At 40.9% G+C, this 24,050-nt stretch overlaps 1 protein-coding gene across 2 annotated transcripts in view; it reads right to left on the bottom strand.

Annotated features, from left to right (window-relative positions):
• Positions 1–24,050, bottom strand: part of DGCR2 (DiGeorge syndrome critical region gene 2) — a 73,509-nt gene that overhangs the window by 31,488 nt on the left and 17,971 nt on the right. For both annotated transcript variants that reach the window (XM_088477840.1, XM_088477841.1), the window contains 2 exons: positions 10,552–10,674; positions 573–698 (listed from right to left, as the gene is read on the bottom strand). In XM_088477840.1, the coding sequence (XP_088333966.1) occupies positions 573–698; positions 10,552–10,674 (249 nt within the window). The remainder of the gene's footprint in view (positions 1–572; positions 699–10,551; positions 10,675–24,050) is intronic.

Below are 24,050 nucleotides of genomic sequence, written 5' to 3'. Positions count from 1 at the left end.
ATTATTCTCACAAGGCTAAGACAAACTAAAGCTATTTTTAAGCAGTACATATTTTAAGTTATCATTTAGTTGAAAACCAATAGACAAGAGCATGAGTGTATAAACAATATTGAAAATGAGCACAAGAAATAAAATAAAAAATTAGAAAAAAGAAAAATTCTGGACAGCACTGCTACAGACAAAAACTAAATGTATTTTATTTAACTGCATGGATGTTTATAACTTTTTTGTGCCATCACAAAAACAAAAGCATTTTGTGCTTCTGTGCCAAAATATGTTTATTTCCACTACCCAGATTAGAACACAAACCTGCTGACTGGATACAGTTGTATCAAATATAGTACTCCATTGTAAGCATAACAAAAAAAAAACACAACAACCGACACTTATGATAAAAACACATGACTGAAAACCACATAAATAAAACAGAAGGTTAAAGAAATATATTTAATAAAAATAGCAGCAAGACATGCTCTAGGTACCAAATTTCTGTAGGGGGATAACCTTTAAAAATAAGTCTGTGTAAGCCAATGAGCTAAAATTAGACAATGAAAATACAAAACATGACTTACTGCTGAAGCGCACAGGTTGGGCAAAGTTCACTGTGTGAAATCGAGGAGTTTCCCCATTCCTACTGCGACCGTGTCTTGTCTCCACACTTTCCTTTCCATGAAATGCTCTCTGGTCTCCAGCCAGACCTAACATAATATAAAAGGACCAAAGAAATAACATGTATTTTACAATTTACTATATGTAGGTCATATAGGACTGTAAACGTTTACATATATGTTCACTTTTGATGCCTCTCAGACCAGACCCAGCCAACCTGTGGCTCTCCAGGTGTTGTAGTTTCACAAGTCCCAGCATGCTTTACCAGCTGGTCAGTGGGAGGTTATGCTGAGACTTGCAAAAAAAAAAGGGTGTACACAGATTACTTTGCCCATCACTGCCCACTGCTACGGCTTATTACCAGCTTTACAACTAAATCGTAAAAATACCTTGAGTGAGCAATTCTCCCTTAGAAGCAGTATATTCCAGGAGATACAAACACATCATTTAGGGAGCCAAAAAGTTTATGTTTGTACCACCAGTCATCCTGGAATAAATAACTTCTCAGGGAGAATTGTTCTCTAACCTGATTGTGTGTGGTCTTTATTATTTTCATTAGCATTGAATTTTGGACCTGTGGGGTGGTGTTAGTTGTGGCTTGTTCCAGCTGAATATAGGGGTGAATGGACATCACAGTATATGAATTAACCTTTGCTTTTTATTTCAAGCATTACAACTTACTTTTACTACTGAACATATGATGTGGGTGGCTTATAAATGGGCATTACTGTTGGCTTATTACCAGGAATTACGGTTACTGCTTGACATATTTCTCATTAAATATTGACCTAATAAGGGGCACTAGTGTTTGAAACTTATTACGGACCACTACTATATGGCCAATAATTGGGAATCTGTTTTTAAGCATTACTTGTGGCATTACTACTGTAGGAGTCAATTTATTGGATATTAATGCTGTACATATTACTGGACATTACTTCTACTGATCGATTGCTAGTAGTGATATGCCTTTAGTAAGAGTAATGCCTAAGCAATATTACTATTGAAGTGCTAGCTACAGCCAATAGGTATCCAAGCCTCTGCTGACATGGGGCCTGATTCAGCTTGGATCGCTATTCTGCTAATACACACGCAAAGCAGTTACTAATATCAACGGTGATATGCAAAAGTTTGCATTCACATTGCGATCGCAGCCCAACATAAGGACATCCACTTCCCCTTACTCACAACCCTAAACTTTAGCAAAATAGCTAAACCATCGGTACAATCGAGTAACATCGGACCCATACGCACATTTGTACAAGCTCTGACTTCACTCAGAAATTGCTAACAGCCACGCACGCTATGAGACCTCAGGCTGTGTAGGCTGTAGCAGTGGATAATATATGCATGCCCCTGCAATGCCTTTGAAACGCACTGGCACGTCTGCGTTCGCCCAGCCACCCCTCCGTCACCACCCACAAATAGCACTTCCTGTCAATCACTCTGCAATGGGTCTGCATACCCTCTGCAAATGCAGTCCCGCAGATCGCAATATCTAAATGCACACCGCAATGCATACGCAGAATGCAACAATCAGCCGACTGCGTGCGTATTAGCAACTGCGATCCAAGCTAATTCAGGCCCATAGTCAGCTCTGCTCAAAGTGGTGTTTTGGCTCAAAATGGGCCTACAGAGAATTCCAAATGAATTTAAATATTAAAAAAGTATATAGCAATCTGATTGTTTATATTTACTTTTAAGAAAAATCTTAAAGAATGAAAAGGTGCTGAATGGCTGTTTGGAGGAGTCAGGAGCCACCAAAATCTTATCGATTGTGCACTACTGTTCTGGATTATAAATAACACACATACTACATTGTTATTTACCTTACGATTAAAACACACACACACACACACACACACACTTCACTGTGATAAGCTATGAAAGACTGGTAGAAAAGCAGTATAGCAGCGGTACCCAAACTCGGTCCTCAAAGCACCCTAACAGTCCAGGTTTTCAGGATATCCATGGTTTTCAGGATATCCATACTTAAGTACAAGTGACTTAATTAGTACCTCAGTCACCTTGATTATACCATCTATGCACAAGCATGGATATCCTTAAAACCTGGACTGTTAGGGTGCCTTGAGGACTGATTTTGGGAACCCTGCAGCCCAGCACACTATGGAAAATATTAAAAAGAAATAACAGTGAAAAATATAATTTCAGGAGCAGATTGTATAGGATTAAAGGGCCCATACAACAGCAATTAATTGGGGGAAATTCTGCATTCTGCTGATGCCTGGGTCGGATGATCGGCAAAATCCAACATGTTGGACAATCCCGATTGTCAGATTCTGACCTAAAGATTATCGAAATTGGCAAGTAGGTGATTTTGAAGAAATTGTATTTGCCAATCCCTCTAGAAATTGTATATGGCCTGCATTGGTCTCTACCAGAATTTGGTATTATGGGCAGCACACATATCAATCAAACATGTTATTAAGCATTACTATAGTGTGCATTGTATAAAGTGGTAAAGTCTGAACCACCACAGCACGAAAATCTCCATTCTAAGAAAATGCTGTTGTATTTCCCCATCTTACTAAACAGCCGTGCACTGCAAGCCTTCTGAAGCTTTAAGGCAGAGAAGGTCACTGTGCTTGGCGAACACAGCTGCAAGCAGCAGCAGAAAGGCAGGTGTTGGTCTGGATTTAGCATGCAAGAACGTGTTGTGCTGAGTGATGTTAATGCCATTTGTGCTGTAGGGTATCAATATTTCAAGCACCAGGTTTAGGCTGTTGGCAAGTTATGTGGCTTCTACTTCAGGAGCAGTGCAACATCCCAGCTTTCTAAAACACACTATTTCTTGTATTAGGCTAAAGAAAAACTGGCATTTGCAATGTATTTTTTTATGTAAAAAAATAAAATAAATTAATTATATGCAAATGCATTTTAAAAAGAAAAAAATCTATGTACACATATGCAAATGTGTTCTATCTGCATTTTTAAACATATGTATATGTCAAATCAATAAGTTATTTTGTTCACGTCAATGACAGTACATTACTGTTTTTATAATGCATTCATTAAGATGAATATTACGTTTTCAATGGCATTATGAGCGTCAGATGCAATTAAATGGTATAGGAGCCATAAAAGTCAAGTATGTTCAGACTTATTTGTTAAAAATATTTTTTAGTTCCACATACAATAGCATGTGCTTCATTAGTATTAAAACACATTTTAAAAGCAGAATTGTATTGCCATTGTATATGTAGCCACATAAAAGATCAATACTGATTAAAAAAAAAAGGGTGTTTAATGAAACTGCAACAAAATTGAAACAATGTTGACATTAATCTGTCACTTGAAGCTATCTGCACTAGCCTCAGGTACAGTGGTAAGTTCCTCTCCCCCCCCCCCTTCCCCACCTCGTTCGTGTGCTGGCGTCCTTCTGGATTCCGGCGGCAGGATTAAGATAGATGTCAGTATTTCAATGCCCACCTTAATTCCCTTGTCAGGCTTCCCCCGTCGGGAATTAGGCGGCATTGCGGCTGCTAGTCTCATAACTACATCCCTCAGAAAGTTTGATTTTGGCAGACGAACAGATAGCAGAGCTAGTCAAAAATGTAAACCCTATGATTTTCTTTCTACTCTATATCAGTGGCTAAAGGTGGGTACACACTATAGTGATATATCTGCAGATCGAGTGATCTGCAGATGATGGTCGTTCATATGCACTGAACGACCATCATCTGCATGCTGCATAGGGTCGGGCCGGCCTAGGAGCAGGTAGGGGGCATGGCCTAACTGCAAACGGCGTAGCCACGCCCCCTCGAGAGAAAAAAAACATTTCACGTCGCAGCGCTGCGCGCTGGGGAGGGGGCGCTGTGTGCCCCTCATCCCGGCACACAGCCAATGGGGGGCACGATCAGCTCCCTCCCCCTCTGAGCACCCCTTGTGTATGGGCGATCGGCTGATCGCCCATACACACTTGCTGATGGACAGACATGTCTGCAGACATATCTGTTCATCGGCTGTGCAGTACAGCCAATGCGATAGGTCTGTGAACGATGTCGTTCACAGACATATCGTCTGCACACAGAGGCACGATATATTGGCCGATCACAAGTATGGCATATTAAATTAATCAGTACAGCGTCCTGGTTGCACACAGATACACAAGTATTGCATATTAAATTAAATTGATCGGCCAATATATCGGCCAGTGTGTACCCAGCAGATTGGGACGAACTATAAACAAGTTGGACAATAATAACTAGTGTGGTAGCTCTTGTAGGGGTTGGGAATAAGCAATTTGGGAAATAATTATTTAATAGTAAAAGATCTAGGGACAAGTGGGGAAAACATCTTGTTGTTATAGGAACAAAATATATCTGTTCATACAAGTATTCCGCATGAATACAAAGCCTTAGGCCTCATAAAAGCTTTTGCCAATATAAGGCAATGTTGTCATCCCTCATATAATGCTTTTATTTATTGGGGCAGAGCCACTGTGCCCTATTTATATGCATTATTGCACACTACCATTAAAATAGAATGTATGGGTAAAACACCATGGAAAACACTATAGACGCACGTCATCGGGCATCCTGGGAACAGCTGCAAGGTCCAACAGTTACTGCTGCCTGTTGCTCCTCGCTCCCGGTGAGTTCAGATATCTGTGCACTGTTTGCGCTCTATAGGAGTGGGAGTACAGTTCTGCAGTGATCTTAAAAGGATGACCAAATGACCGATCATGTCAGATAGCCAACAATTTCTAAACTGGTCAGCCTATATAATGCAGGTCTTATTCCAATTCTGTTCCTGGTTTCTAGTATCCAGCTGGTCTGTATCATGAATACAGACTGTCTGCAGCGTATTCAAGCAGGCTTATTCCCAATCCCTCATCTGCAGATTTGGCTCAGATATTTCTGCTCCATTTGGTAGTACTACCCTCTGATGAAATAGCCTAAGAGCAAAGAAATGCATTAGGGAAACTTTGTGGTGAGCCCTTGGGTCATCACGAAGGACCAAGACAAGCTTACACAGCTGCATCTCATTGTGCATATACCTGATTTCAGATGCACTAACAAGAACCCGATTCTCAACCGCTGCAGGGGGTCTGTGCAATCACAGCTGAACATCTGTCTGTAGGCGAGTCTTTATGCATCCATCTAAAAGAGCTACACACTACAGTCATTCCTATTCATGGTCTCTTGTTTGCAATTACTACATTCATACAATCCACATAAGTCAGCTACATCTAAATCAAGTAACCCAGATTCCATTGGACTGGTCGCGGGAACTGAGACACCAGGGCCATTTTACTGCACACGGGATCGCACACGCGGACTGAGACACGCTCTGAAAATGGTCACACTATGCCTGCATTTGAGTCACTCCCCGTTGCTGACCACAAACAGTTCCTGTCGGTCCATAAATTTGCAAATAAATCCTCACTGTAAGCAACATCTGTAATGATACTTGATGCATGCGCAGTGTAACTCAGTTGCATGCGCAGATACCCATGATCGCTCAGCGCAGTAAACATGGGCATTGCATCCCTCTCTGAATCAGGCCCACTGTGTGGTTTCCAACGGGTTGACTTTTTTTTTTATACAACTCACAGTATTTGCTTATATTTATACTACAATATTACAATGGTGGAGTTGTGCTAATTGGACTTGTATATGTTAGATTTATTTGGTGTCTTGAATTAATTTCTGCCACGTTAAGTATTTGTTTGTAATTACAAGTCCAATTAGCGCAACTCCACCAGTGTAATATTTATGTTTGGGATCATCAGTAGGTGATCTTTTATTGGGTTTACACAGACCCATAGGAGTTTGCAGCTGTGGTCTATTATTCAATTGTAGTTTATTAGCGCCAGGCTGTCATTTGGTGGGACTTATTTATACTACAATACGACTTTCTAGAAAACACTGAAAAAGCTGCTGCTTTGGCATTTTTAATACTCATTTTACTTGTTCGATATTTACTTACATTATTTCAAAATTGCATTACCCAAGCACAATATTTACTTCAAAATGTTTCATTTTTCCGATAGCTCTGTGTGTTCATCCTGTTTACATGATCTCTGAATATTTTTATATTACAGTTATTAATATCTATTTTGAATAAGAATAAACATATTACACACAATCCCGGTTCTAATATATTTTATTGTGTAAATGTCTGACTGCTGTGCTGTGATATTTTCTTCCTAGTATCTACAGATGCCACAGTAGAGCTACCTGATACACAGCTTACATTTTCAAACAAAATTGGTCTGATTTAGAATCCACCGTGGATTGACAGTGGTATACTTGCTAGCATTTAGTAAATCGCGCATAATCCGCCATTGATGCTCGTTGGATTAGATTAGAGATGACAAGTTATTTTGGCGGCTTCTACTCAAATGCTTTGATTTGCGTTATTGAAAGCATCATTCAATTGACATCATTGAAACAGAGCTGACCACTTCCTTTTTCTACTTTTGTGGGTTTGTGCAGAGTTTAAGTGAGGTAGGAGAAAGTTGTAGGAAAATAGCAAGAGAAAGATATAAAGCGATTGCTGATTGTGGCAATTGTTTTGGAAGCAGTCTTGCTTCTTATTCTGTATATTGTCTATTTGAGGCGTAATTTCCATACAGCTGTGTTTTGTGTGTGGGTGTGTGTGAGCATTGACGTATCTATAATGGGTGAGGTTGTGTGGTCCACACAGGACCCTGGGTCCAGGGGAGACCACACTGCACACTCTGCACTAATAATTATACTTACCTCTCCGGAGTCCCCCATCAGTCGGCACTGCAGTACAGCAGTAATCACTGGAAAAATGGGGTGTTGCACATTTTCTTGGTGTTTTGCGCATCCGCAATAGAGAAGTCTCCGGGGCGTCATGTTCCCAGACACCTGCGCATGCTCAGTGGACTCTGGCACAAAGCCAAAGCTGCCAGAGAGGAAAAGGCTCACCTCTGTTTGTGAGTGTGGTGTGATTGTGTTTTATTTTTAGTGTTTCATAATTTTGTGTATTTCTGTCCAGTCATGTCTGGTGAGAGGCATTATAATTCAGCAATCACACTTGTCTAAAATAAAAAAAGATAAAATTAGGAGTTTCTTTTCTATGCATGGCCTATAACATCAATATTAGATTGTAAAATATGGTTTCTCTGTGGTTTTGGCCATAGTTAACCGGTGAGTGGCAAATCCACCAAAAACCCAAAACTGCCGCTTAGTAAATTTAGCCCTAAGTGAGGACACAACTACAAACACAAGTGGAACAGAAAGAATGTCATATAAATAACCAATTTAGATGGTCCAGGTGTTTTAATTCAAGTCTTTAAAGTATTTTTCAATGGTAAATGCAAAAACTGATTATTAGATACATGACAGTTGGTAAATCTCTGCAGCCATAAAACAGAGAACACAGAATTTGATCTTATTCTAAATTCCACATCACACGTTCTCCTCCACACAATGGGAGACCAGGAGTGCCAGAAGCACATGTGAGATCACACGAGAAAGGATAAGCAATTTGCACCACATGATCTCCCTCCTGGTGTACTATGTAGCCCATTTAAAAGGTTAAATGGCCGCACATGCAGCCCTTAAAATGTGCCATGCTGCCCAGTCATTGTTCCAGAGCCGGCCCTAGGCATAGGCATAATAAGCATATGCCTAGGGGCGACTGGAATGCCTAGGGGCATTTCAGAGCTCTGCCGCGCTCCCCCCCGCTGCTAACACGATCGGAGCTCGGCTCCGATCGGTCAGCGCCCTGCACCACTGCTGACGCGATCGGAGCTAGTCTCCGATCAGACAGCGCAGCGGTCAGGTGAGCTGCCCAAGTCAGAATGAGCTTCTGGACAGAAGCTCATTCAGACTACAGGAGAAAACAAGATGGCTGCGCATGCCAGCCGCGTCCACTCCTCCCATGAGCATTTGCGAAGCAGAGCAGTGAGTGACAACTCACGGCTCCGCCTCCGGCCCCATTTTAGCCTCCCAGCCATCGGAACAAGGTGGCATCTTCAGCAGTAGGATTAGCTGCGCAGCGCTCCATAATTTAAATAAAGGTTAGTAAATCCTTTAGCTTTATTAGCCATCTCTAGCTGGGAGAGGGACATACGTTGGGGTGGACACCATGTACAGTGTATGTGTGTGTGTGCATATATTATATATATTTGTATTATATATCTAGACATATATATATCTATATTAGGATTGTGCAGGCTTGGATAGGTTCGAGTTTGCACGCAGAGTTCGGATTTTTCCCTCCAAAAAAACGGAACTCAGGAAGAGGAAAAACGTCATCTTGCAATGACAAACATCATCATTCCTGGACAAAAGTCATCCCTAATCTATATATATTTCCAAAAAGACTTGCACTCAGCTCCTTCTTAAAAATACTCTGCGTTGATGCCCTCCCTGCTGCGTAGTAGCGGATCGCCACAGCCCAGGTATGTAGAAAGTTTTCACCGGCGGCAGGACTTGATATTAGTGGTAATAATTCAGGAGTCACTACTCCATAAGTGTAATTAACGTTTCAGTCGTTCTCTCCCCCTCTCCCTCGGTCTCTCCCCCTCTCCCACGGTCTCTCCCCCTCTCCCACGGTCTCTCCCCCTCTCCCACGGTCTCTCCCCCTCTCTCTATATATACACACACACTTAGAGACTTGTGAAGAAGTTTAATGTGACATCTCATCTCACATCACACCGACGCTATTATATGCTGCAATGCACATAGATATTTGCTTTTCCTGTATATCTGTCTCTAACATTTACACTTAGTTATCTCCATCTTATCTTTTTTTCTGTAATAGGATGACCAGCCACGTCGATCCGCTGGCGTCCTGGTTGTCTTCACAACGGGAGACATGCAGCGTGACGTCGTCATCATTGCGGGACTCCGGCTGCGACACAGGGAGTCCCAGGCGGCGTCCGGTTCACTTCTCTTGGCGGGCTTCTCCCTTTATAATGTAAGCTGTCTTTTAGTTCTTCTACTTTGACAAAGGGGCGTGTGAGCCCCGAAACGTCGGTGTGATGTGAGGGGTCACATTAAACTTCTTCACAAGTCTCCAAGTGCCACTGATTTGTTCCACTTGTTTGCAGATGGCACAGGAGCATGTATTGGTCGGTGTAAAGGAGTGCCGGTCCGTCTGAATAAATTTACTGGTAATCTCCTTTACTGAGCTGAAGAGCCCCCTCAGGAAAAAAAATAGACTGCACTTGTCAGTAGTTGTAAAAAAGTGATATATTGTCACAAATCAGATATCACATAGGTGCTCTTAATGTTTCAAGACCCATTGTTTTTTTTCCATCAGGACATATCTTGATGAAAAGACTGATGGGTCGTAAAAAGACAGCACCTACTGAGGAGTGCCGCCTGTTTTTTTCCTGAGGGGCTGTTCAGCTCGGTATGGGAAGTTGTTAGGGGGCACCAGTCAAAATTTTGCCTAGGGCATCAAATGGGCTAGGGCCGGCTCTGCATTGTTCTATGCATGGAATACATATATAATATATTTTATCTAGAGGCAGGTAGAACATATTTTCTAGCTGCATCCGGTTAGACACTAAAGATAGTATCAACCTGCAGCTTAGCAGTGGTCCTCTGTGTAGGAAACAAGATACCAATGACCTTTGCAGCTATATTTAGCTCAGGACACACTCATAATATCTTAGGTTACTGATCCACCTTTCTGAAATGTATTTCTACACCTAGAAACTAAAATACATGCATTTAAAAAAATAAAACAATACAATACATAGCTAAAAAGTAAAAGAAGCCTAGATCAGGGTATGCAACCTGCAACATTCCAGCTGCTGTGTAACTACACATCCCAGCATCACCTGCCACAGTTTTAGCATGATCTAACGGCAAATCTGTAGCAGTGAATGCTGGGATGTGTAGTTTCACAACCACTTTTTAGAAACTTTAGTAGATTTACACCATAGTGTTTAAAAAGAAACACTTGCAGATAATGGACTCTGGTATGACTTACCCGGACAGTTTACCTCATCACTCTCATCCTCGCAGGTTGGCCATCCATCACACTGCCAGTTCAAGGGAATGCACTGGATGGCACCACTGTGGCATGCAAACTGCACAGGTGTACAGCGCAGTTCTGAAAAAAAAAAAAAAAAAAAAGTACTTATTCTAAGTATTAAATGACTTAAACTATAGATTGACTCTTCCATACTAAAGACCTGAAAATCATAAAAGGTGTAAGGGGAAAAAAAAAAAAAAGTTGACCGTTTTTTGACTTGCCAATTAGAGGAACACAAAGTACCTCTTCCTACAGTTACAGTAATAAGGAAAGTAATGAAGAATTTAAAAAGGGTATGCTGTAGCCAAGCACACAACTAGCAAACAAAACCACATTAAAAGCACCATTGTCTGCAGAGTTACAAAGCTCCTCATAAGATCTAAGCACGTCTAGCATCATTCATCAGAATCCTCCAGATAAACACTAGATGCGATAATTCTGCTATTCTCCCGATAATTTTGTTTTCACGGCTATCACGAGAAAACGACTACTTTCAGTTTCGTCATTTTCGTGGTATCCAATTGCAAGCGACCTTCCGTAAAGATCTCCTGAATACAGACCAATCGTGCAATTGGGGGGTGGGAACTTATCACTTTCCCGCCGTTACCTCACAATATTTAAGGACTACTGGGGCGTAGTGCTTGCACCGTTTTGACCAGCGTGTTTCCACTGCTTGCCTACACAGTTCATAAACATTTCATAATTTTCCACTGAAAACGTTTATCCCAGTTTATTATATTCATTGTATGTACCACTCTTGGCTGCTATAGATAAAGTGGCTAGATAGCTTTGACCTTGCCTTGCCCGCTTGAAGAGTCACAAAGGTGAGGTGGAAATGACAACAGTCAAATAATGAAATAAAGCAAGTGTTTTCTTGCAAAATAAATTTTCTATCTAAATTGGGGGAGCATAAAAATGGATATAAAGTATATATTTGGGTCATTTTAAGACACTTTAAAAAAAAATAAAAAAAATACTTTAAAAATTCATCTCTAACACCCACCTGCTTAAAAGACACCTGTTCCACTCATACATCACCCCATATACCTTCCCCACATCAATTAACCCACTTTCCTGCACTTTTTCACCCACAAAAGCTTTAAGCAACTTGTCTGAACTACAGTTTATCTGTTTTCTGGCGCTTGGGAGCAAACAGCCTATTATCATTTGCTATCATATTTTCATTCAAACCAGATGGGTGGCTATAAAAATTATCTTTGTGTGTGTGGCCATCTTATCACATCAGAAGCAGCATATTTGCATTTTCTTATAACCACAGCCATGCTAGTAGACAAATCACTGTATTATGGTGCGTACACGCAGTACGATTTTTCTGAACTATGATATAGTTTAACAATAAATCGTTAATTTTTATGCAGCGAACGACCAACGATGCGCATTCCCGTATGGGCGATAAACATATCTATGGTCGTTCATACATGCAGGCCAACTTGGACGATTTCATCACGATTTGCATGTTAAGAGATGTGGAAGATTTACTTCACTGAGAGATATCTATCATAGATATCTTTCAGTGTGTACACCCAATATCGTTTGTCCTGCACTACAGAAATGTTCAAAGGAAATCGTTCAGCGATCTCGTTAGTTGTGCAGATCGTACCGTGTGTATCCAGCTTTAATATGCAAGCATTTTAAATAGAATTGTAGATTGATAAAGACTAACTATAAAACTTTCCTGTTTATCTTTGACACCAATTGAAATCTTCAAGGTAAACAATTTTTCACTCTTATAAGTCACCATGACAAACATTGCATATTTACTTTGTTAAATAAAAAAAAAAAAAAACCACACACATGCAACTTGCCAGAGACCCATATGATTTAAAGTTTATACAGCAACATCTATGAAAAAGCAAAAACACTGCAACATTTTTGCAGTGTGTGTGTGTTCGTATTCCTAAAGGTGTGGTGCAGTATTCAGAGAAAAGCATGTTTTAATAATTTATTCACACGAAGAAACCCATTTCTCTACATCAGTGTTTCCCAACTCCAGTCCACAGAGACCCCTAACAATGCACATTTTACAATAACCTCAGAAACATGCTTTATTAATCAAAAAGTGATCTAAGATTTATTATTAACTAAGGGCCTGAGTCAGAAATGGTCGCAATGCCGATGTTTATGCAGTGGAGCGATTATCAGCGATCTGCGTATGTGTCTGAGTCACACTGCACATGCGTCAAGTTTCATTACTGACGGCGGTTGTAGAGAGCCTTTGGTCACAGAGTGTGACAGTCAGGGAGCATTTCTGAGACGTAATGGGAGAGTGACGATCAAAACACAGGCGTGTATCTACCATTTGGGGGTTTTAAGGGGGGGGGGGTTTCAGACTGGGACCGCAATCTTGTATGCAGTTGCAAATGTTCTGTTGTCTCAGTTCGGCGGCAATGGGGTTACTCAGACCTTCGATAATCAGTTGATCTGTGTCTGATTCGGCATCTTTTTCTGAAATCACTTGGATGTGAAAGGCTGCCGGTGGGTGTCTCAAAACAAATCCCTGTGACTGCGACCTTTGTGATTTTCACATATGTGTATAAATGCGCAGCAGGGTGGCATTAGAGTCCATCTCTGAATCAGGCCCTAAGACATTATATTAACCCTTTAATCAACTAAGTGGTCTCTATTGTGCTTCAATAATGGGCATATTACCCTGGCAAGGTTTGGGTTCAGTCATTTAAATAGAAGGCAAGGTTAATACTAACTGCTACTTAACCACTTGCCAGGCACTGACATATGAGATGCGACCGTAGCCAGGAGTGTATTAGCTAACCTTCACCCCCTAGGTATATATTTTTTGAAAATAGCCTGACTCTCCAACAGGGCGGACGTGTCTCCTGGAGCTCCCGAATCCAGCGCCGTTGTAGCAGCCCCACGCCTGTGCTTGATCCCCTGAATGGGTCATCTGCCTCTCCTGTGGTGCCGGCAGTGCTCCTGACCCCTCCGTCGAGCTCTGGAAGTGAGCTGCAGTGTCTGGCATGTCACAACCCACACAGACACCTGATGCCCCAGCCTTGATTTCGGAGCCCTATCGGCGGTCCATGTGACGTCAACGCCACCGTTATATACAGTAACCGCTCCCCCTCACTCTAGGACCTCTCTACAGTGGATCCCCCCCATTTTCAGTGGTGTTCTTTTGCTAGCATGCCCTCAGGATCCTTCAGTACTTGAGGGGGGCACCATTTTGGGCCTTACTGTGATAGCTGCTGTGTGCTTGGGCTTCACCTGCACTGCTCTAACTTGTAATAAAGACACTCTTAATGGCTCCAGAGCTCCCTGCAGTCATTAGTGTTCAGGCTAGTAACTGATCTAAATCTACCTACATTTCCCTGCTGGGCTGTGCTGCCCCTCTCCTCAGCTCCATGTTGCTGCATTGATTAAACTTCCACACATCCATGAGACCTCAGTAGTTTCTGTACATCTACCCTAAAACCTATTGTAACCTTTTTTCTTTTTTGCTGGCCCTTGGACTACCTGTATTTTTATTTCACTGAGAGCCACCATGTCTGTTAAACGGGACAAACTCCCCACCCTTGCTCCTCCCATTAGATCTTCAGCACAGAAAACCTCCGAATCAGTATCTGCTGGAAAATCTTTAATGGCACTTGTCTCTATGACCTCCTCTCCTAGATCAGTTCCTGAACCGGACCTCTCTGCTGTGCTCCGCTTACGGTTCGCATGCTGCACCAGGCGTTCCAGAACAGATCTCACCTCTGACTCAAGATTCTATCAGACAGCTCACTGGAGATATGACCAGTATTGGCGACCGTACTAATAACCTGGAGAATAAAATGTAAGAACTAGTTTCCTCGCATAATGATCTCCTCACCTCCCACAACTCGGTCTTAACTGAATTGACGGCTGTTAAAGATAAATTAGCTGATTTGGAAGACAGGTCCAGGAGAAATATTAAAGATCAGAGGTGTACCGGAATCTGTGGATAATGATGGGCTTTGGGACTTTGCTTCGACCCACTTAAAAAAATTGCTACCTTCGCTAGAAGACCAGGATTTGTTGATTGACCGTATCCACTGCCTGTCAAAGCCTCGCTCAGCTACTGGAAGTTCTCCCAGAGATGTCGTTTTACGTCTCTACTTCTTCCACATTAAGGAGGACATTATTAAGGCTGCGTGTTTGGTGGAAGATACGGATGTCTTAAATAATTTACAGCTTTTTACTAATTTTTCGATCCATAGCATAAACAATCGCAGATCCTTCCAGCCCATCACAAAAGCGCTTCATGATCAAGATATCAAATACCGTTGGGGGTTTCCGGTTAAGCTACTAGTGCGGGAGAATGGCTTCACATATTTTATCTCGTCCCTGGAAGCCGGCACCAAATTACTGGCTGAATGGAATATTTCTGTCACCATTGCACCATCTTCTCAAGGTCTCCCTAGTGGTCCCAGGTGGGATGAAGAAATCCCAAATATATCCGTTTTGGTTTCTCAAATATTCCTGGATATTTAAATCAAACACTAAGAGAAAAAACAAGATTTTGATTTTATTTATTACTCTTTAAAATAATGTGTTCTACTATTAGGTGATTATATTAAATAAAATCAAAGTAATAGTATTGTAAAGATAAGAGTAGGTGTCAGATATATAAATAGGGGATTCAAAATTCCTTCTGCCGTTGGTCTAATGTGGTCCTTCTCATATTTTGTGTATCTGAGTAGTAGGGTTTACATTTATAATTATCTCTGAATTGAATCCAGCGTATCCCCTCTGAGTGTTAATAATTTTCCCTGTGACAAGGTTGTCATCTGTTCATTTGAAATGCTCTATTTTGGTGAATAATGAGTCATACTACAATATACAGATTTTGTTGCTTTATACCATTTATAATTATTGAATGTTGCCATTTCATGAAATACTGTATTAAATATTGCAACAAATGTATCTGAATAGGCTAGGTTGAGTGACATATGTATTTTCTTTTCTAGTTTTTAATATAGCATCTAGGGGTTGTAGATATTATTTCAACAATCTGAAAGGTTTATTCCCGATAGGTCACATCCGTGTTCTGCAAAATCCACGGGCATTATATGTATCTTTCCCTAATTGGTAGCTTCAATTGTAGCGTCAGTGTAAAGTGTTCCTTAATATGCTGTATCCTGAATGATAATCTAACCCCAGAAAGATTGTGGCCTCACATTCATACAAAACCGCGACTCTATTCACTCTTAATCATTAGACAGGGGAATGGTCATCACTGTAGGTTTAAAGCTCCGTGTTTCTTGTTAATCAATACATGACAAGTAGCATTGTGCTGCATACAGTTATACAGTACCCGGCGATGTCAGCTAAAACGCCGGGCTGTTTCTCACTAGGGATTATATCCCTTACACTCAGTATTCATTATTACAACAGGTACTTCAGTGTAACATAAGCTGCATTTGATAGTGCGGTGACCAGCAGCAGTGGGTAGAAACGCCAACGCGCGTTTTGCCTGAGGCTGCCTTGAAAAAGCAGCCTCTGTCGAAATGCGCGTTGACACAGGACGAAGACTTTTGGAGGACGGCCTGGTTTCAAGAATGGCAGGAAAGAAGCCACTTCTCTCCAGGAAAAACATCAGGGACAGACTGGTATTCTGCAAAAGGTACAGGGATTGGACTGCTGAGGACTGGGGTAAAGTTATTTTCTCTGATGAATCCCCTTTAAGATGTTTGGGGCATCTGGAAAAATGCTTGTCCGGAGAAGGAAAGGTTAGCGCTACCATCAGTCCTGTGTCATGTCAACAGTAAAGCATCCTGAGACCATTCATGTGTGGGTGGGGTTGCTTCTCAGTCAAGGGAGTGGGCTCACTCACAATTTTGCCTAAGAACACAGCCATGAATAAAGAATTGTACCAAAACATCCTCCAAGAGCAACTTCTCCCAACCATCCAAGAACAGTTTGGTGATGAACAATGCCTTTTCCAGCTTGATGGAGCACCTTGCCATAAGGCAAAAGTGATAACTAAAGTGGCTAGGGGAACAAAACATCGATATTTTGAGTCCATGGCCAGGAAACTCCTCAGACCTTAATCCCATTGAGAACTTGTGGTCAATCCTCAAGAGGCGGGTGGACAAACAAAAACCCACAAATTCTGACAAACTCCAAGCATTGATTAGGCAAGAATGGGCGGCCATCAGTCAGTATGTGGTCCAGAAGTTGATTGACAGCATGTCAGGGCGAATAGCAGAGGTCTTGAAAAAGAAGGGTCAACACTGCAAATGCACTCTTTGCATAAACTTAATGTAATTGTCAATAAAAGCCTTTGACACTTATGAAATGCTTGAAATCTTACTTCAGTATACCATAGTAACATCTGACAAAAAGGTCTAAAAACACTGAAGCAGCAAACTTTGAGAAAACCAATACTGGTGTCATTCTCAAAACTTTTGCCTATGTTTGTACACTCTGATCAGGCAACCGGATCACTAAGTAGTACTTTTTATCTTGACTGGAGACTGAACCGTACATCTAAATTTTCTTTCATTTACTGCACCCATTAGTCCTACTGCACATAGGTTTGTCCAGTCACTGTGTCTAAAGGTGCGTACACACCAGATGACATTTTAAACAAATCATGGGACTCTGCAACTAGGTGTTGATGTGGTGAGAGACTGGTATAACAGTGTGCGCACTTATATCATACAGAAAGAGCTTTGTATATTTAATTATTTATTATTGGATTTTCCACATCATTAATTTGACAAGAGACTGCTCCAGGCATCAAAGATACAGTGATTCATTTCTATTAGAGGTAGTATATTTTATATATTTAAATTCTCAGGAGTGCATTTGAATCTTTCTATATTGGATAAATGTGATTATTTATAAAGTGTAAATGTGATTATATGTACTGACATATTCCATTTTTATAAAGATTATTAATATTATATAGGTGGTTTCTTGAGAATTTTTTTCTGCCCTTTAGGGAACTACATAGTATATTATTTGTTTATTAGTGCATAACCATTGTCTTGTTGTGGTATCACTATATTAGTAGTGGGCAGACACAAGCCCATTGGGTGAATTTGCTGCTATTATTTATAATATTCTATTCATTGATTAGCGCCCAGTCTTTTTGTTTTTCTATCTTTACATACCTGACCTAACCCATTTTTGAGCTTTTTAGAGAAATTCACCAGAAAACTGACATGTTTATTGGCCAAATTATGCTATTTAAACCCCTCCAAGTGCATGATTATTCATTGGCATGGGTGACCCATAGGTTCTACACTGTGTCCCGACATTGCTACCGTAAAATATCTTAATTCTTCTGACAGGCACCTTGGAAGGGATACAGAACCACTACGCCTAACCTCTGGCTCTTTACGATGCTACCTTGGGCACTGCCTCTACCGGTCACGTTCTTGATCTCTTCACCATCTGGCCCTATCCAAGACTCTGCACTAACTTTGCCTCTACATCATCAGGTCCTTCTAGGTCTCTGCTCAATCCAGGTGTTAGTATCTTGCTGCCAACTGTCCAAGTTTTTCTTACTGTCTAGTTACCCCCTCCGTTAGAACGTAAGGTAACCATGGCAGCACAGTCGAAACTGGGGGTTGGCCCGGACCACCCATTAGCCCAGTTCGCCAATCCACCGTTACCCGGCTGGCCAGCCCACTGCCCACACGCTGCCCGCCCATCTTATTGGAGACCTGGCACCCAGGCCACTGAAATAGGATCTACATCAGAGGAGTGGACTTTTTCAAAGCAACAAGAAAGTAAGTGAGGGTGGTGTTTGGGGCCGGAGACACATAAGGGTGGCTGGCTGTCTATTTATCCATTTTAAAATCTTGTTGCTAATCATGTTACTGCATGGTCTAGTTTTTGAATTGTACAATACTGACATATAGAATTGAAGACATAAAGCAGAACTTTCAGAAAATGATCAGTTGCTTTTATTTGTTGGTTCACTTGATTTATTTTTTTACATAGAAATGTAAAGGAGACTATCTTGTTAACTTTAAATTGGTGTATAAAAAAATCACTGTATGTGTGCTGCAAATATGTTCTATACAGCACTGCTTTTAAATGGTTCCTGCATGCGTACAAACAACAATATCTGGCTTAGGGCAACATTTATCGAGCTGCTCTGTCTGATATGCCTCATAATTAATATCTCTTGATTTGAAAGCCTGCTTATTAGATCTAAACAATGAAAATGGCGGTAATAGTGTTTTCACACATACGCAAAGCCTGGCCCATCTTGAGATGCGATTTGGTCTCTACATTATGTATCCTGTGGTTTGTAATTAGGTTTATATGCAATTCTGTGTAAAGTACTTGTTACTATCCTTTTTGGTCTCTCCTGTAGTACATCATTTAACTATAGATTCCATCATCTGTACAGTGCTGCGGAACCCATGTGAAGCCATATAAAAGTCAAAATATATATTAATAAATAATAAAAAAAAAAACACACAACATTGCATGTGAAACCGGCACATCGCCAAAATGTGAAAATTGGTCTGTATGTAACATGGATTCAAAAATGTCAAAAGTAACTTTTCTCATTATACAGAGACATGTTCTTGTATTATGTTCAGAATTGTTAAAGTAGGCACTTTTCACATAAACAGCAGTAGCTTTAAGGATCCATTCACATGGGGACTGTTACTCTAATATGGATTGCACATTCTCATTGCGTAAAATGTCATAAAGGAACAGGACTAAAGGCGCATAACCACTAGACGATATGTTCCATGAGGGATATCGTCTAGTGTTTGCCCTGCAGTGCCGATCTCAATGTTGTTAACGACACTGAGCATCCACACTGAACGATATCGTTAACGGCCAGCGGAAGCGTGCATCACTGGTTGTTGATGGCATACACACTGAACAATATTGTGGACGATGAACGATAACGATATAGTTATCGCTCAAATCGTCCACTTTATCGTTTAGTGGATTGCGTATTATCCTGTGTTTTTCTAAAGGCTTGTATCCACTAAACGTTAAGGGGATGATTTGAACGATAACGTTATCATTCATCATCCGCAATATCGTTCAGTGTGTATGCCATCAATGACCAGTGATGCGCGCTCCCGCTGGTCGTTGACGATATCTTTCATTGCCCGTACTTACAGGGTAACCTGACAATATCGTCAGTAGAGCAAGTACGGGGATGAGGGAGAGTGCCGGCACTGAACGTTATCGCCAACGATATCGTTCCATGTTTATTCTCAATGTCGTTAACGAGCCTGGCAATGCATGGCAAACACTAGACAATATCGCTCATGGAGCATATCGTCTAGTGGATACACGCCTTAAAGCTGAGTACACACTGTACAGATATCTGTAGATTGAGTGATCTGCAGATATATCTGCAAATGATGGTCGTTCATACACACTGAACTGTCATCTGTCTGGCCGCAGCGTCCAGGAGGCATGTCCCACCCACCCGCCCCAATGCGATGGTGCGTGTACGGACGGTCAGCAGACTGCCCGTACACACTTGCCAATGGACAGATATATCTGCAGCACAGCTGACGCGATATGTCTGAACAACGTCGTTCACAGACATATTGCTGGTACACACTGGCTGACGGGCACCAGATATATTGGCCAACAAATCTAAGTGTGTACCCAAACTTAACAGCTACAGTGGTTTACAGGGTGGTAAAAATACAACAAACATTAAATCAACACAACATTAGCATACTTATTCACTGCAAAAAAATAATTAATGTAGGTAAATAAACAACTATTTTTACAGTTACAGATTACTGCCTCATGTTATATGGGTCATCTAAGAATAGAAAACCTCATCTGTTGATACACTTGTAATCACTCCCATACACTCTAGGAAGGAGCATATGACCAAACAATGCTAATGCTTTGCAAGGCTAGATTTCTAGATAGCACTTATGATATAACACTCTTTTGAAAAGCTTTAAACAAGTGTCAAAAAAAAAAAAAAAATATCATATACTGATTTTACAAGCTACACAATTTTAGTACATTAGGGCAATATCAGCGGTCTTCTTCAATGAAAAACAGAAATTCCTAAATGCCTACAAGTTCACATATTATGTGTGAGGCATAAACGGGGTTCCTAAAAATCCTCAAAGGCACTGCTTGGCTAAACACTAATCGGAGATGGTTCCTTTCAGTTGGCTAATGAACCGTGGGAAGGGCCTCAGTCCAATGAATGAATACAAAGCACTGAGGCACCATTATCACATCTGGGAGGCTCTTTTTAAAAAGCATTAAAAATAATGGCTTCCCTTTCAGGTTTTAAAAAATTAAATGTAAATAATTTCTTATAAAAAAAAGTAGAAAAAAAAAAAAAAAAAAAAAAAGTCAGCTCTACTGCTTGATTGGGTTTACATTTTATATTCAGCACAGAGGTCACAGTGTACATGTAATACTATAGGGGAATGACTATACATGTGAAGGTTCAGAGCACACAGGAATTATTTTATCAGTTTATGAGATGGAAAGCAAAGCTACAACAAAAGAGATGATACACTGATAGACAAGAGACAGACAACTGCTTATAGGGATTCTCCTCCTAAAACAAACATGTACTGTGTCTTCAGAGATACAAGTGTGCAGAAACAAGCACATGTAGCTGCAATATGAACCAAGACAGGATACATTGCCCCTCTATATGCAGCTTAGAATGGATGATACTGTACAAGCGTAGAGGAAGAGTGCAAAATGATAGATAAAACCTGTAAGCTAGCCATGCTGGATTCCACACACCAGCAGCAGAGAAAAGAAATTGTCAAAGACTATAAAATATTTATATTTATTAAATAGGTGAAAACCCCATTTAAGCAGGTTTATTCATATCACAGGAAACATAAAAAAGGCATTCTTTTTGTAAATTATTGGTTTACAAGGAAAGATAAAAACGGTCAGTATCTGCTGCATTTCTAGATATTCGAATTACATTTCTGTCTATGCTGGGGAAACATTCAATGAGGTGTACCCAGCCGACCTGTCGTGCGACGGGACACTTGCCGATATCGGGGGAGACATCGTGGCAGCAGGGGCCATGCTTGCATTCGGCAGCATGGTCCTCGCTGACAATGTCGCCTGTCAGGTAATGTCACTGACGATGCATGGGAGTGCGCATCATCGGTGACATTGAGTGTACACGCTGGACGATTTTGCCAACATGTCATCCGATCCAGTCGGATCAGACAACATATTGTTTAGTGCGTACCGGCCTGGTAATGATGTCAACAATAACACTATGAGGAATTTACAAGATTTATTTCATGGTGTAAAATAGTTGGGAATGCAAGACCTACATGAGCACAGACAAATATTATGATCTGCTTTTTCCAAGAAGAAATGCTGAACAGCAAGAAGGCCCAATATATAAAAAATATGTTTGTTTACATACCCTGCAATTATTTTAGAGAAAATTACAGTTACATGAAAGGACACCCAAGAGCCTAGTATAAATAAATAGAACACCATTAAGGGTATAACGTTTGACCTAACAGTACTCAATTTTTGTTTTTAGCAGGTACCACCAAAGGCCATTGTGCCATTATTCTAATATAACAAAGGGTTACTCCAAATTGAATATCTGACAACCAGTGGATCCCACTGTGCATACTTTACATTATATCAGAACAAGCATAGCAGTGCTTATCAATGGCAATTCTATTGAAAAAGGACCTCATCATTTTATAAAAAATTACTGGTAAGTATTTTAACATTTATGTGGCTCTGCGGCAGCTGTACAGGTTGTCATCCCAGGCACCCTGCAAGCCAGATGCAGATGCACCAGGGTAGCAACAGTGCCGCTCCACAGGCTCAGCGTGACAAGATCGATCTCAAACTCCTAGTTACAGCCCTGGCTGTACACAGTTATGTCCAGATGCAGTATATAACCAGAATTTAAAAAAAAGAGCTTGAAGACTACATAATATCAATCTATGTTCGTATTAGTGGCGCTCAGAAACAGATTATATTTCATATCTAAAAAATACTGTAAAGGTATGCGGTCAATATCCCGGCAAGTGGGATGCCGGCGCTTAGAATATCGGAGCCAGAATCCCGATGCCAGCATTCCTGACTGCCGACATCCCGGTAAGTAGTGGGGTTAGGAGAAGGGTTAGGCACTAGGGGGGAGGGTTACGCACTAAAGGGGGAGGTAAGGTTCCGGGTGCGGAGAGGGAGGGTTAGGTGGTAGGAGAAGGGTTAGGATATCTACCGACAGGTGTCTGTAACCTAACCATGTCGGGATGCTGGCATCTGTATTTTGAACGCCAGGATCCCGAGCGCCAGGATCCCATACCCAACCCTAATATAATAATGTAACCAAGACTTCTGCATTTTATGTATAAATAAGGAAGCAGACAGCAGGGCGTTAGGTTGTTTTGGGTGTTTTTTTTTACTAGGTAACCTTCTTTTGAGTACATAAATGAATGCAAGAAAAGGATAAATATACATTAATATTAAGAACGTTTTAAGTTATACCCTTTAAATAATTCAATATTTCTATTTTCTTCCACCTATTAATCATTTAAATGGCTACTATTTCTTAACAAAAAATCTCCAATTTTGGGAACATTTTTGTAATCAAATTATGTAAATAGTTATTTTAATAATTTTATTAATAAATATGCAGATGTGTTAATAAAATGATACTGAATAACTGTTAAATAGCACTTAGGAGGGAATTCAATAGTTTTTTTTGCCAGTTATGGGCGTCAGATGGAGCTATTCAAATGTTGCTCTGATCATGCGCAAATGCAGCGGGTGACAGGATCCTGTCCTGTGGTTGTGAGCAGAAATCCACAGACATTTGGGTGCGCTACACAGTACTTTATACATGTTTAGCCTTTTTATGCAGCTAGACTCTGTGCATTTGGGCATGACATGCAAGATAACTGTGCCATTCCCATCTGATTGAAGCAACAATTGAAAAGCTCCGTTGGGTGCCCAAAAAAACAATTGAAAACCCCCGTTATTTACATAAGTTGATCACTAAAAATAAAAAAAAAAACACATTTTAGAGACTTTAAAAAAAAAAAAAAAATTAATTAATAATAGATTTACACAGTTAAAAAAAAATACAGTGAGATATTAGTATACATATAATTATATGTATACTAATATAAGAACGGTGTGCGTCCGGAATCAGTATGATTTACCGCTGACCGCATGGCCGGCGGTTTAAATCCCGACAGTGGAAGCCCGGTAGGGTTGAAGATCCCGAACGTAAAAAGGTAAGTATTAACTAACCCTATTCTACACCCTAACCCTCCATTAGGGGTGCCTAACCTCCCCCCCGCAAGTGCCTACCCCTAACCCCCCTCTAAGTACCTAAACCTAACCCCCCCTTCCCCACAGCCTAAGCCTAAACCTCCGGGGGGGAGGGGGGGCCCAACCCCAACCCCCCGTACCCTAGCCTAACCCTAATTCCCGGGGGGGGGGGGGTGCTGGTTCCTAACCCTAAGCCCCCCCCCGGGAGC

The sequence above is a fragment of the Taudactylus pleione genome, unplaced genomic scaffold (assembly GCF_031769625.1).
Source record: "Taudactylus pleione unplaced genomic scaffold, aTauple2 ptg000205l, whole genome shotgun sequence".
NCBI lineage: Eukaryota > Metazoa > Chordata > Amphibia > Anura > Myobatrachidae > Taudactylus > Taudactylus pleione.
Note: the sequence above shows the minus strand (reverse complement) of the source record. Positions and strands in the feature narration are given on the sequence as shown.